At 40.4% G+C, this 13252-nt stretch overlaps 1 protein-coding gene across 1 annotated transcript; it reads left to right on the top strand.

Moving 5' to 3' along the window:
- The first annotated feature begins 2738 nt into the window (after positions 1-2738).
- On the top strand, positions 2739-4318 carry LOC118649255 (N-formyl peptide receptor 2-like). Its single transcript, XM_036296147.1, has one exon. The coding sequence runs from the start codon at positions 2739-2741 to the stop codon at positions 3789-3791; it is 1053 nt and encodes a 350-aa protein (XP_036152040.1). The 3' UTR covers positions 3792-4318.
- The last annotated feature ends 8934 nt before the right edge of the window (positions 4319-13252 follow it).

Below are 13252 nucleotides of genomic sequence, written 5' to 3'. Positions count from 1 at the left end.
ATATGAGGTGGGAGAAAGTTAAGAGCACATTTCTGGTGGAAGCCATGTGCCTGAGCTCAAATTCGGGCTCTGCTTCTTTCTAAATGGAGGTTTCAAACAATTAATGTGACCAGTTTAAGCCTTCACTTCCTCATCTGTACAATGGTTATACTAATTATAGCCACTATGATTCCATATTTACAAAGTCGCAAAATATTCTTAGTGCTTTAAACATATTCATGCATGTAATCCTCAAAAGCCATGAGAGTTGTGGTGAGAGTTAGAAGAGGAGCTCTTGGCTCGTGAAAATGTCATAAGTAGTCATTACGGTTATTATGAGCATTGTCTTGACCTGAATTTGAGCTTCCACAATGTATAAGCCAAGACTGAATCTCAGGACACAGGACAGAGGCTGGTGAGCACCAAGAGTTCCCGTATGTTGAAGGCAGTCGGTTCGGCCTAAAATATTTCCATGTCTATTCTCATCTAATCTTCACCTACAAACCACACTAACCACAAAATCACATCATTCTGTAAAGGAGGAAACAGACATTCAAAGAAGATGTCAGAGAGGAGATTAGAATACAGATTGACTTAAGTCCTGAGCCCAGCACTACACTGTAACACTGACTCTCAACTGGGGTGACTTTCCCTCAGGGGACATTTCACAGTGTCTGCAGAGACTTTTGGTTGTCACAACAGAAGGATGCTGCTAATGGCATCTATTTGATAATATGTAGTAATATCTAGAGGCCAGGGATGCTGCTAAACATCCTACAATGTACAAGACAGTCCCCCACAACAAAGAATTAGCCGGTCCCAATTGTTAGTGTTGCCAAGGTTGAGAAACCCTGCACTACATTAAGCAATATCCCACAGAAGATTCGGTAAAAGTGATGAGTGAAGACAAAAGAAGGAAAGAAGAATGAACACGGAGGATTGAGGCAAATTGTCATGCTAGGTTATGGTCATCTTCAGGTAATCTTGGGAAGATCCTTAAAAGGCAGTATTTACAGAGGAAAAGGCCGTGGCTCTGGAATTGGTTCAATCTGGTTTTCAAAGCTTGTTGTATACTGACTGGCTGGGCTCAAGATGGTGAACAAACTGCTGAAACCCTTGGGCCACAGTTTCCCCTTGGTGAAGAGGGCTCAAAATGGATGTCGTGCAATATTATTACAAGTATTAAATGTACATAGGCACCCCCAAAATTGAGAGACATCTTCCCTGGAAAGTTTTCAAAATTGGGTTTGGATAGCAAAGAAAAATGGGGGAACAGATGTTGGAACAGAATCCAGCAATGTCTGTCACAGCTGTGTAGCGAAGGAAGGACTTGAAGACAGATCAGGCTGGATTCCAAGTCCTTCCTCTACCCCTTACCTGCTAAGTGACTTCTACACGTCTTCTAATTGCTCAGAATATCAATTTATTCTTTTTTTTAATGTATATTTTTTATTGATTTTTTACAGAGAGGAAGGGAGAGGGATAGAGAACTAGAAACATCGATGAGAGAGAAATATCGATCAGCTGCCTCCTGCACACCCCCCACTGGTGATGTGCCTGCAACCAAGGTATATGCCCTTGATCAGAACCGAACCTGGGACCCTTGAGTCTGCAGGCTGATGCTCTATCCACTGAGTCAAATCGGTTAGGGCCAATTTGTTCTTATGAAAACTGGAAACAATGGACATTATAGAGTTGATGAAGGTCAAACTAGATCCCTACATAGGTAACTAGATCACCACTAAGTATAATACCTGGTCTCTAATAAAACCTCCACAAATATTAACTAAATCTATTAATCTCATATTCTTTATGTCACAAGACAATGAAGCTATACAGTGGGTGAAAATTCTTTGCATCCCAAATGGAGAAGAGCTGCATATCAAACAAACAATAAAAAACAGAGGGTTGAGCAATAACTGGTTTGGCTCAGTGGTTGCGGGCACATCCCCAGTAGGGGGCGTGCAGGAGGCAGCTGATCGATGTTTCTCTCTCATCGATGTTTCTAACTCTCTATCCCTCTCTCCCCCCCCCTCTGTGGAAAAATCAATAAAATATAAAAATAAAAACAACACAGAGGGTTGAATGTAGAGCAGGGCCCCCTTCTCTGACCTCTTCTAGCACAGAAGCCACAGGATGTAACATATTACTACATATCACCAGTAACTATCCAACATCCTCTTCGACTATAAACTCAAACCACACTCTAAAACTAACAACATATTCACCAATGCAATCCTCAAGAGCCATGTGAGGGGAGTTGTGGTGAGACGAACACCATAGTAGGTCAAAGTTTCTCACAGGAAGAGGAATAGAAGCTGGGAGTCTGTGAGAACCTGGGGCTGGAAGAGGTTGCAGAGCCTGCCAGCATCTATGCATTGAGTCATGGGTGGAAGAGTTGTGACCACACTCATGCTGAGTCTAGTGCTCCCTCACTGTGCCCAAGATGCCTCCCATTGATTTTCTGTTGTTTATACACCCTCAGCTCAGGATTCTGCTGAGGGACAGAAGCCTTGTAACACTCTTGATTAAGTAATTAACCTAATAGGTGGAATGTATGTTAATAATTGTGGGAATATGGAGAACTATCCTTTCCCAAAGGAACAGCCAAGAGTCTGTCAAATTTATAGTGACTAGCTACAAGGTTCAGTAGAGTGCGTATCTTATTTGGAGAGGAAGCTATAGTGAAAGTTGATATTGGCCTGATATTTTCACAGCTGATAAATCCCCATTGTTGAAATGTTTCAGGTGTGGGCAAGATGGAAGCCAACTTCTCCATCTCTCTGAATAGATCTGATGAGATGCTCCATGAGTCTACTGGCTACACTGTTGTGCAGATTGTCTCATTGGTGATTCAAGGGATCGCCTTTGTTCTCGGCATCCTGGGCAATGGGCTTGTGATCTGGGTGGCTGGATTCCGGATGGCACGCACAGTCACCACCTTGTGTTACCTGAACTTGGCCTTAGCTGATTTCTCTTTCCTGGCCACTCTACCATTCCTCATGGTGTCAAGTATCATGAAAGAACAATGGCCTTTTGGCTGGTTCCTATGCAAGTTAATTTACATTGTAGTGGACATTAACTTGTTTGGAAGTGTCTTCCTCATTGCTTTCATTGCTCTGGATCGCTATATTTGTGTCCTGCACCCAGTCTGGGCCCAGAACCACCGCACTGTAACTCTGGCTAAAAAAGTGATCACTGTACCCTGGATTCTTGCACTAGTTCCTACCTTGCAAATTTTCATCTTCCAGACTACAATAAATATCAGTGGGAATGTGTACTGTACTTTCAACTTTGCGCCGTGGACTGACACCCCTGAAAAGTTACTGAATGTGATCATCACCATGCTGATAGCTAGAAGGGTCATCCGGTTTGTCATTGGCTTCACTATGCCAATGTCCATCGTCGCTATCTGCTATGGGCTCATTGCTGTCAAGCTCTCTAAAAAAGACATGCTTAATTCCAGCCATTCCTTACGGGTTCTCACTGCTATTGTGGCTTCCTTCTTTGTTTGTTGGTTCCCCTTTCAACTGGTTGCCCTTCTGCAGACAGTTTGGCTCAGAGAGATATCACTCGGGAGTAAGTACAAAGTCCTTGCCATCCTGTTTAACCTAGTGAGATCCCTGGCCTTCTTCAACAGCTGCCTCAACCCAATGCTCTATGTCTTCATTGGCCAAGACTTCCGAAAGACACTGATCCACTCTCTGCCTGCCAGCCTGGAGAGGGCCATGACCGAGGACTCAGCCCCAGCCAGTGATACAACAACCAAATCTGCTTCACTTCCTGCAGAGGCTGAGTTACAGGCAATGTGAGGAGGCAGGAGGACATTTGCAAACTCTGCCTGTTCCTACCCTGATCCCGGTTCCAGTTTCATATTACCTTGGGTCACAATGAGCCACTCATCATTATAACTACTATGGTGCCCTCAGAATGGTCAGAAGAAATGGACTCACGGGTATTATCTCTGTCATTTATGGCTTTGGCACCACAGCATATAACCTGGGGTTAGTGGAGGTGGTAAAGAGTACAAGGGTAGAGAAGAGAAAGAGTGATGGGGCATCTATAAAGCTTAGATGAGAGAGTATATTAAAGGGACAACTTTGGAACTTCACCGTCTAGTAAGATGTTTGCTATGGCTATTTTGTAAGCATTTCTTATCAGACTACAGAATTCTTTTTCTATACCCAGCTTGTAAGAGTTTCTTCCTTTTTAAATCATGAATCGCTACTGCATTGTATCAAATGCATTTCTGAATATGTTAAGATGATCATATTATATTTTCCTTTCATTTACATCATAAATTATATTCTTTATTATATTCTTATTGATTTCAGAGAGGAAGAGAGAGAGAGAGAGGTAGAAAGATCAATGATGAGAGAGAATCATTGACTGGGAATTGAGCCTGCACCCCAGGCATGTGGTCTGACTGGGAATCAAACCATAACCTCCTGGCTCATAGGTTGACGCTCAACCACTGAGCTAGCTACACTGGCTCAGCGATTATATTCATTTCTGAATGTTAAAGTAGCCTTGTATTCCTAGAATAAGCCAGACTTGCTCATGATGTATTTTATATATTTCTAATAAATCTTACTTGACTGGTTTGCAATTCTGCATTCATGTTTATGTGAAGATTGGTCTGTTCTTTTGCTTTCCTCTAATGCCTGTGTCAGGTTTTACACCAACTTATACTGGCCTCCTGGAAAGAGCTGGGAAGTGATTCCCTGATTCTTTTCTCTGGTGTTATATCTTTATAAATGTTTAGAGAAATTTACCAGTGAAGCCATTTGGGTTTGGGTTTTTTTTTATGAGAAGGGTTTAATAACAGGCTCTATTACTTGAGTAGTGGTTAGATTCTCCAGATTTTTCTATTCCTGTCAGTTTTAATCAACTGTGACTTTCAAAAAATTTAGCATTTCATACAAACTATCAAATGTATTGGCATGAAACAGTATAACTATTTACAGCAATGGTATGGCCTCCTTTACATAATGACAGTATAAGCTCTCTGAGGACAGGGATCTGGTCTGTACTGTTCTCTAATGAATCATGATAACCAATGTGTAAAATAGTGTCTGATATGTGATAGATAGTTAATACGTAGTTATTGAATTAATGAAACAATAAACAGTATCATGCAGGTGTCAAGTGAGAACCTTTGATGTCCAATTAAAATTATCTCTGCACTCATGTCATGAATTGGGCCATGTCCAGTGAACTCTTACCCCCATGCCCACAATTTTTACAAATCCTCATTCTGTTTAAATTTTTATGACCACCTCAGATTTTGACCTTCTATTTCAAGTAAAGTACTCTGCCTGTTGACTGATGACTGTGTTTTGAAATAAAATCAATCCATAATGGTACTCAGCCTCTTTTCTTGCTTTCTTCAAATAATCACTCACAAATTGCCCTTTATTGTGTAAAATATTTTCTTAAATTATTGGCAAAAAAAAGTGTATATATACTAGAGGCCCCGTGCATAAAATTCATGCACTGGGGGGAGGGGGGGGGAGTGTGTCCTTCAGCCCAGCCTGCCCCCTCTCACAGTCCAGGAGCCCTCAGGGGCAGGAGGAGGCAACCTGGTGATCAGGGGAAGGCAATGCCCCCATCACATCTCTGCTGCTGCCACTGCTGGCACAAGGGCACATGCTCAGGTTGAGGGCTCGATTCCCAGTAGGGGGCATGCAGGTGGCAGCCAATTGATGATTCTCTCATCACTGATGTTTCTATTTCTCTCTCCCTCTCCCTTCCTCCCTGAAATCAATAAAAATGTATTTTTTTTAAATTAAAAAAGCCCTACATCTATACAAATGAATCTTAGATATCATCTTGAGAAAATAAGACACAACAGCGTATAGACAGCATAATGCCAGTAATATTTTTTAAAAGTTACACTATACAGGTTAGGGATATGTCACTATGTAGTAAAATTATAAAGGAAAAGTGATGAATTGGTCACCATGATAGTCAAGATCGTGGTTACAAGTGGACGGAAGGAGGAAAAGTGATTAGGAAAAGCAGGTTGTGGCTGATCGCTTGTGGAGTACTGATGTCTTGACTTGCTGGTGGTACATGATTGTTTCTTTTTCAAAAATGTATTGATCTTCATGTTTATCTTTTATCCATTTTTCCCCTTGGGTTTGTTCTAGTCCACTTTAAAAAAAATAGTTCCATCAAATTTAGCTCCTTTTTTCTTAATAGCAGGAGAGCTTCATAGCTTCTGGATTCAGGCTGCTTGAAGCAGGCAACCCATTCATATCAACACTGCAATTCTCTACATTTGCACTTACTAGGACAGGGAGCAGACCGGGCAAAGGCAGCCTTAGCAAACAATCCTGGCTGACTGGCTTCAATATGTCCAGGGCTAATGAAAACAAACTTACCAGAAACCGGGCTCCCCCTTGTGGCTAAAACTCAAAGCAAGGAAATGGAAGTCTTGCCTCAGCCTCAGCTTCATGACCTCACTGGGAGAGAACCTCTAGGAAAGCTTCATTAATTTCCCTGTGAGCCACCTAGAGTGATTTCTATGTGCCTCTGAACAGCGGTTCTCAACCTGTGGGTCGCGACCCCTTTGGGAGTCGAACGACCCTTTCACAGGGGCTGCCTAAGACCATCGGAAAACACATATATAATTACATATTGTGTTTGTGATTAATCACTATGCTTTAATTATGTTCAATTTGTAACAATGAAATTGGGGGTCACCACAACAACATGAGGAACTGTATTAAAGGGTCACGGCATTAGGAAGGTTGAGAACCACTGGAATAGAAGCTTTGTACTTTTTAAATCCAGGAAGTCCCCTTCAGCTGAGAACATACAGGAAGAGTCTGGAGATCTCTCCTGTTATCTCATCCCACCCTAAGAATTACCACTGCTACTAGATAAAGAAAATCCAAGTAAAGTGTAAATGTTTCCTAATTTGGAGACACTGAGGATTGGCCAATGGTATTTTTTCCTCACATTCCCATCTCAGGCCTCACCCAGCTCCAAACACAATCTAGGTACCTCTTTCCAACATGTTGATCTACAACTAATACTCCAGCAGGATTGCTTGGGGAGTATTTTTTAAATGTGGGTTAGGTTCGCCAATGATACATCTGATAAGGGGTTAATATCCAAAAAAAAACCTATAAAGAACTTGCAGAAACCGGTTTGGCTCAGTGGATAGAGCATCAGGCTGCGGACTGAAAGGTCCAGGTTTGATTCCGGTCAAGGGCATGTACCTGGGTTGCAGGCACATCCCCAGTAGGAGATGTGCAGGAGGCAGCTGATCGATGTTTCTCTTTCATCGATGTTTCTAACTCTCAATCTCTCTCCCTTCCTCTCTGTCAAAAATCAGTAAAATATATTCTAAAAATATATATACAGAACTTATAGACAGAACCTAGCGAGAGAACCTGGCTGAAGAACCTAGAGACAGAACCTGGCTACAGAACCTGAATAGAACATGGCAAGAGAACCTGACTAGAACCTGGTGACTGAACCTGGCTGGAGAACCTGGACAGAACCTGGCTGGAGAACCTGGAGAACCTGGCTGGAGAACCTAGCAAGAGAACATGGACACAGAACCTGGCTGGAGATCCTAGCCAGAACTTGGCTGGAGATTCTAACCAGAACTTGGCTAGAGATCCTGGCTAGGCTGCTGACCAACTGAACGCTGCCTCTGAGTCTTTCCCTCTTTGCCGACTCCATCCACACCTTTGGGGACCCCTGGACCTGCTGGGGTTGGACCCCAGCAGAAAACCTTACCTACTTGTCTGTCCAATTGGACAATGTCCCCCGGCTTCACCAGGACAAATTATCCCACCTTATTCCTCATCACGTCTTCTCCCAAACACAACGAAATTTATTTTCTTTCTTTTCCTCTTTTTTGTTCCTTTCCACTCTGTATTCAAATTTAATTAAGCATTTTTATAAAAAAAAAAAACAAAAACAGAACTTATAAAACTCAACACCAAAAAACACACAATTCAATTAAAAAATGAGTAAAAAACATACAAAGAAGCCAATTAAAAAATAGACACTTCAGAGGGCATACTGATGGCCAATAGACATATGAAAATACTAGCGGCCCAGTGCACACGAAATCGTGCTTGGTTAGCGTCCCTAGGCCTAACCTGGCCTCCGTCGCATGGCCTCTGCCGCCCTGCGACGCTATGTGAAGCTACCCACCCAGGCACGCTCCGTGATGCTCTGCTCCAGGGGCCTACCTGCATCCTCTAACTGCTTGCTTCGCGAAACTCACTGCTGCCCAGGTTACTGCTCCGCTAAGCTCAAGGCCTGCCACCACTGCTCAACAGTCCCCAGTCTCGCCCAGCCCCCAGTCCTCTCTCATGGTGAGCAGCTCCGGGGATGGGGGATGGGGGACGGGGGTGGGGACCGAGAGATGTTCCAAGCACTTCATGGTGACTGGTCCATGGTGACTGGTCGCCCATTCGGTCATGACAGCACCTAGCTCTTTATATATATTAGGATGCTCAACATCACTAATCATCCGAGAAATATAAATTAAAACTACAATGAGGTATCACCTCACACCTGTCAGAATAGCTACTATCAATAAATCAACAAACAAGAAGTGCTGGTGAGGATGTGGAGAAAAGGGAACCCTCGTGCACTGCTGGTGGGAATGCAGACTGGTGCAGCCAATGTGGAAAACAGTATGGAATTTCCTCAAAAATTTAAAAATGGAATTGCCTTTTGACCTAGTGATCCCACTTCTTGGTATATATCCTAAGAATCTCAAAACACCAATCAGAAAGTATGAAATTTTTTGTGGAAAGTATATAAACTAAAAAAAATCACATGAATTTCTTTGTTGAATACTTGTATACAAAATTATACAAAAGTTTCAGCATAACAACAGACCCCACAGACATACAAATGACTGTTAAAAAATACTATGAACAACTCTACTCCAACAAACTAGACAACCTGGAGGAAATGGACATATTCCTAGAAAAATACAACCTTCCAAAACTCAATCAGGAAGAATCTACAAATCTCAATAGGCCAATAACTATGGAAGAAATTGAAGCAGTCATCAAAAAGCTTCCAGCAAACAAAAGCCCAGGGCCAGACGGCTTCACAGGGGAGTTTTACCAAACATTCAAGGAAGAACTAAAACCTATCCTCCTCAGACTATTCCAAAAAATTCAAGAGGAAGGAACACTTCCAAGCTCATTCTTTGAAGCCAGCATCATCCTCATACCAAAACCAGATAAAGACAACACAATGAAAGAGAATTACAGGCCAATATCCCTTATGAACATAGATGCCAAAATCCTCAACAAAATCTTAGCAAATCGGGTCCAGCAGTACATCAGAAAGATCATACACCATGACCAAGTAGCATTTCTCCCAGGGATGCAAGGATGGTACAATATCCGCAAATCAATAAACGTGATACATCACATGAACAAATTGAGAGAAAAAAAACACACAAAACTTTCAGCATAGTCTTGACAGCTGGAGCCATGCTAATGTTTTGCACACAAAAAAAATAAATATAAACAAGCATGGGTAGAAAATTTCTAAAATAGAATATACAAAGAAAATAACTAATTTAACTATGTATTATTCATAACCACACCAAAGTGATTTTGGAAAATGTCAAAGTAACTTTTCAACACTGTATTTTAACTCTGCACCCAACACTTGGGACAAAAAATAACTATAAATGAAAATTAACTCTAGTGAGTAAGTTTTTCACAAAGTATGGATTAGCTACTCTAAAATTCCTTTCTGTGTATTCTAGGGACTGAGGAAATAAGTAAATATTTTTAGAATAATGAGAGAAAGATCTTGACACTGTTGGAGAATAGAGGAATAACATGGAGAAGGGGAAGACTAGGATGAGTCCAACGTGTTGGGTTTAAATGAGAATTATCAGTGTAATTCATGGTTATATACATACACAGAGATATATAGGAGTGTGATTCCTAGTTCTGTCCACTGAGCCTAAAAAGCAATGACCTCAGTAGCAAGGGGGATAGCTAGCACCCTGAACGTTGTTTCTAAATACAATTCTGCATCTTAAAAACCTAGGACACCTTGGAGAAATCACTGATTCCAGCACTGGGGCAAGGAAAATAAAGGCGCCTGGACCAAAATAAAGTACTCACAAAATGGTTGGAACATGTCAAAAATACACAGAAGTTGTCCTGGCCAGTGTTTCTCAATGGTCAGAGCATCCCGGTAGGTGCGGGAGGCAACCGACTGATGTCTCTCTCTTCTCTCTCCTCTCCCTTCCACTCTAAAAATCAATGGAAAAATATCTTCAGGTAAGGATTAAAAAAATACACAGAAGCCAAGTTGATAGGACTTGCATTGGCCAAATATGAGGAAATATGAGCTCAAAACAATGACAGCAAAGATGATGAAGCAGTGAATAAAATAACTTTTGAATCCATAGTGACATTTAAAAAAAGAAACAAATAAATGGAGGAAAGAGGTGGGAAAGAATTCACCGTACAGGTGGGGAGATATTTCACTGCACACAAAAGCCCACGATCAGCTGCAGAAGTCACGATCTGTAAGTAGGGCGGGAACGTTTCCTTAGCCAGGCTAATGGGGCAGAATTTGGCTTAAAAAGTAAGAAACTTTATTGTACATTTTTGATTTGCATGCTTAAGGAATTAAAGTTTCAGAAGGTAATCTCTTACAGTTTTTGCATGTTATTATAGAACATAACTCTTGGTTTCCTGAAGAAGGTACATATTAGGTCCTGAATGGTGGTAAAGAGTGGGTCAAAATTTGAAAAAAGTTCAGCAGGAGGGGAAAAACTTGCCTCCAACCAAACTGTTTCTCCTTGTGGAACATGGTATCTCATTTGCCAAAGACTTTTAAAGAGACTGAGGATAAACCTGGCTGAATGCTCAAATATCTTATGAAATGTTAGCAGGACTGGGTCAGTATAATGATGTGCGAAATCAGCTAAATTAATGTGCAGGAAGCTTATAAGCAAATTAGACTTTGTGGTAAAGCTTTTCAGTGATAACGTGTTGATGATAAAGGGCCAGTCACTCTTCTCCCTGCAGAAGCGGAGAAGCCAGAGAAGCCTGTGAGGGCAACAGAAACCTTATCTCTAAAGAAAAAAGTGGCGCTTTTAAATCCCCTGCCCCTGCCTTCTCACCAGAAACATAGTTTTCCAAAGCCTTTGGTAACTTAAGACTTTAGAACATTGCTGAATTAAATAATAAAAATTATTAAATATCTGGATATTTTAAAATGACAAAAATACTGAAATATTAACCTGAGTTTACCTCATTTTTAAAAAAAATCTAGCCGAAACCGGTTTGGCTCAGTGGATAGAGCGTCGGCCTGCGGACTGAAAGGTCCCAGGTCAAGGGCATGTACCTGGGTTGCGGGCACATCCCCAGTGGGAGATGTGCAGGAGGCAGCTGATCAATGTTTCTCTCTCATCGATGTTTCTGACTCTCTATCTCTCTCCCTTCCTCTCTGTAAAAAAAATAAAAAATCTAGAGGATAGAATTTAATCTGTTAATTGAATATGGCTTGTATTTTATTGGTAATACATCCTTAAAATATAAATGTATTACTAATCTGAGAAATGCTGAGTATTTAACTTGCCACCTGAAATTTGAAGCTTCTTAGAATTCAAATTAAATTGGGAGAAATTAAATAGTTGTAATAACAAAATGCCTAAAGTATAGAAATTTTGAGAAAATAATTTTTGTGTTTTCTCTGAAATAATTAGGAATTCAAAATATGTTGCTCATTGGTCTAATTAAAAAGGAGGATTAATTCTATAATCCCAACTAAATTTTTAATACAAAAAACAGTTTAAATGTCATTAATATCTTTTAATAATTATAAAAAGTATATAATCTTTAAATATATATTTGATGGTATTCCCAGGTTAAATTTCAAGGCTATAACCGAGGGATGATTCTTGGAGAACTTCAAGGGCCCTGGAGTCATCCAAAAAGGAATTTGTTCTCTCGTCTGAAAGGAAATATTTTAAATGTAGCCAATCTAATATACTTGAAATTGCATGGAAAGCTTTAATTAAATAAAAATTAAAACTATATTTTACTTATATACATATATTTTAAATGTTATAAGGGTTCTGGACTCTAAGGAGGGCAAAATAAAGTAACGAAATATTTCTTAAAATCCAACAGCAGAATTTTAAGACGGAATTCTAATTGCAGAAGCCTCTAACGGCCTGCATTTTGGGTAGGCTGGAGGTAGGGCAGCGTTTGTGCCCTGTGAATCAGACATATAAGTTTACTAAATTTACTTGCTTTGCTTTTGTAAATAAAGATATCTACTTTAATTACTTTATAAATTAGCTTTTTAAATTATAATCAAGGTTTCATATAGCTATGTGAATAGTCACGTCGCAGTAAATGAGGGAGCCTGAGATGGGAAGCCAGATTGTCCGGGCTGGACACCCAGGTCTGCCCTTGAAAAGTTCTGCAACTGGTAGTCATTCGACCCAGAGGTCAGCAAAATGTGTTCTGTAAAAAGCCAGATAGTAAATATTTTACATTTTACAGGCCCTAGGGCAATGATGGTGAACCTTTTGAGCTCGGAGTGCCAGCATTTTGAAAAACCCTAACCTAACTCTGGTGTCGTGTCACATATAGAAAGTTTTTTATCTTTGCAACCATAGTAAAACAAAGACTTATATTTTTGATATTTCTTTTATATATTTAAATGCATTTAACAAAGAAAAATCAACCAAAAAAATGAGTTCACGTGTCATAGATTCGCCATCACTGCCCTAGGGTCTCCATTACAACTCCTTAGCTCAGCTGTTATAGCATGAATACAGCCATAGGCAATATATAAATGATGAGCATGGCTGTGTGCCAATAAAACTTTATTTAAGGACACTGAAGTTTGGATTTTATATAACCTCATAGAATATTATTTTTAAATGTTTTTTAAAAAAACAGGAATTGAACCGGCGACCTCCTGGTGCACGGGACGACACTCAACCAACTGAATATTCTTCTTCTGGTTTTCTTCAGCCATTAAAAAAAGGAAAACCCATTTCTGCCTCTCGGGTCATATAAAAACAGGTGGATGTGACCCTGACTTAACTTCCCTGAAGCTCAATCACCTCATCGATGAATTCAGAATAATAACACCTACAGAGGACTTTTTGAGCAAAACAAATAAGCTATTTCATGCAAAGCACTTAGCATGAATTCTTGTGCAATAATGATTATCTATACACTAGAAGAAAATTCTTAATCTTGTTTTACAGTCTCTCTGGGTGAAACTATTCACACTG

The sequence above is a fragment of the Myotis myotis genome, unplaced genomic scaffold (assembly GCF_014108235.1).
Source record: "Myotis myotis isolate mMyoMyo1 unplaced genomic scaffold, mMyoMyo1.p scaffold_m19_p_28, whole genome shotgun sequence".
Classification (NCBI taxonomy): domain Eukaryota; kingdom Metazoa; phylum Chordata; class Mammalia; order Chiroptera; family Vespertilionidae; genus Myotis; species Myotis myotis.
Note: the sequence above shows the minus strand (reverse complement) of the source record. Positions and strands in the feature narration are given on the sequence as shown.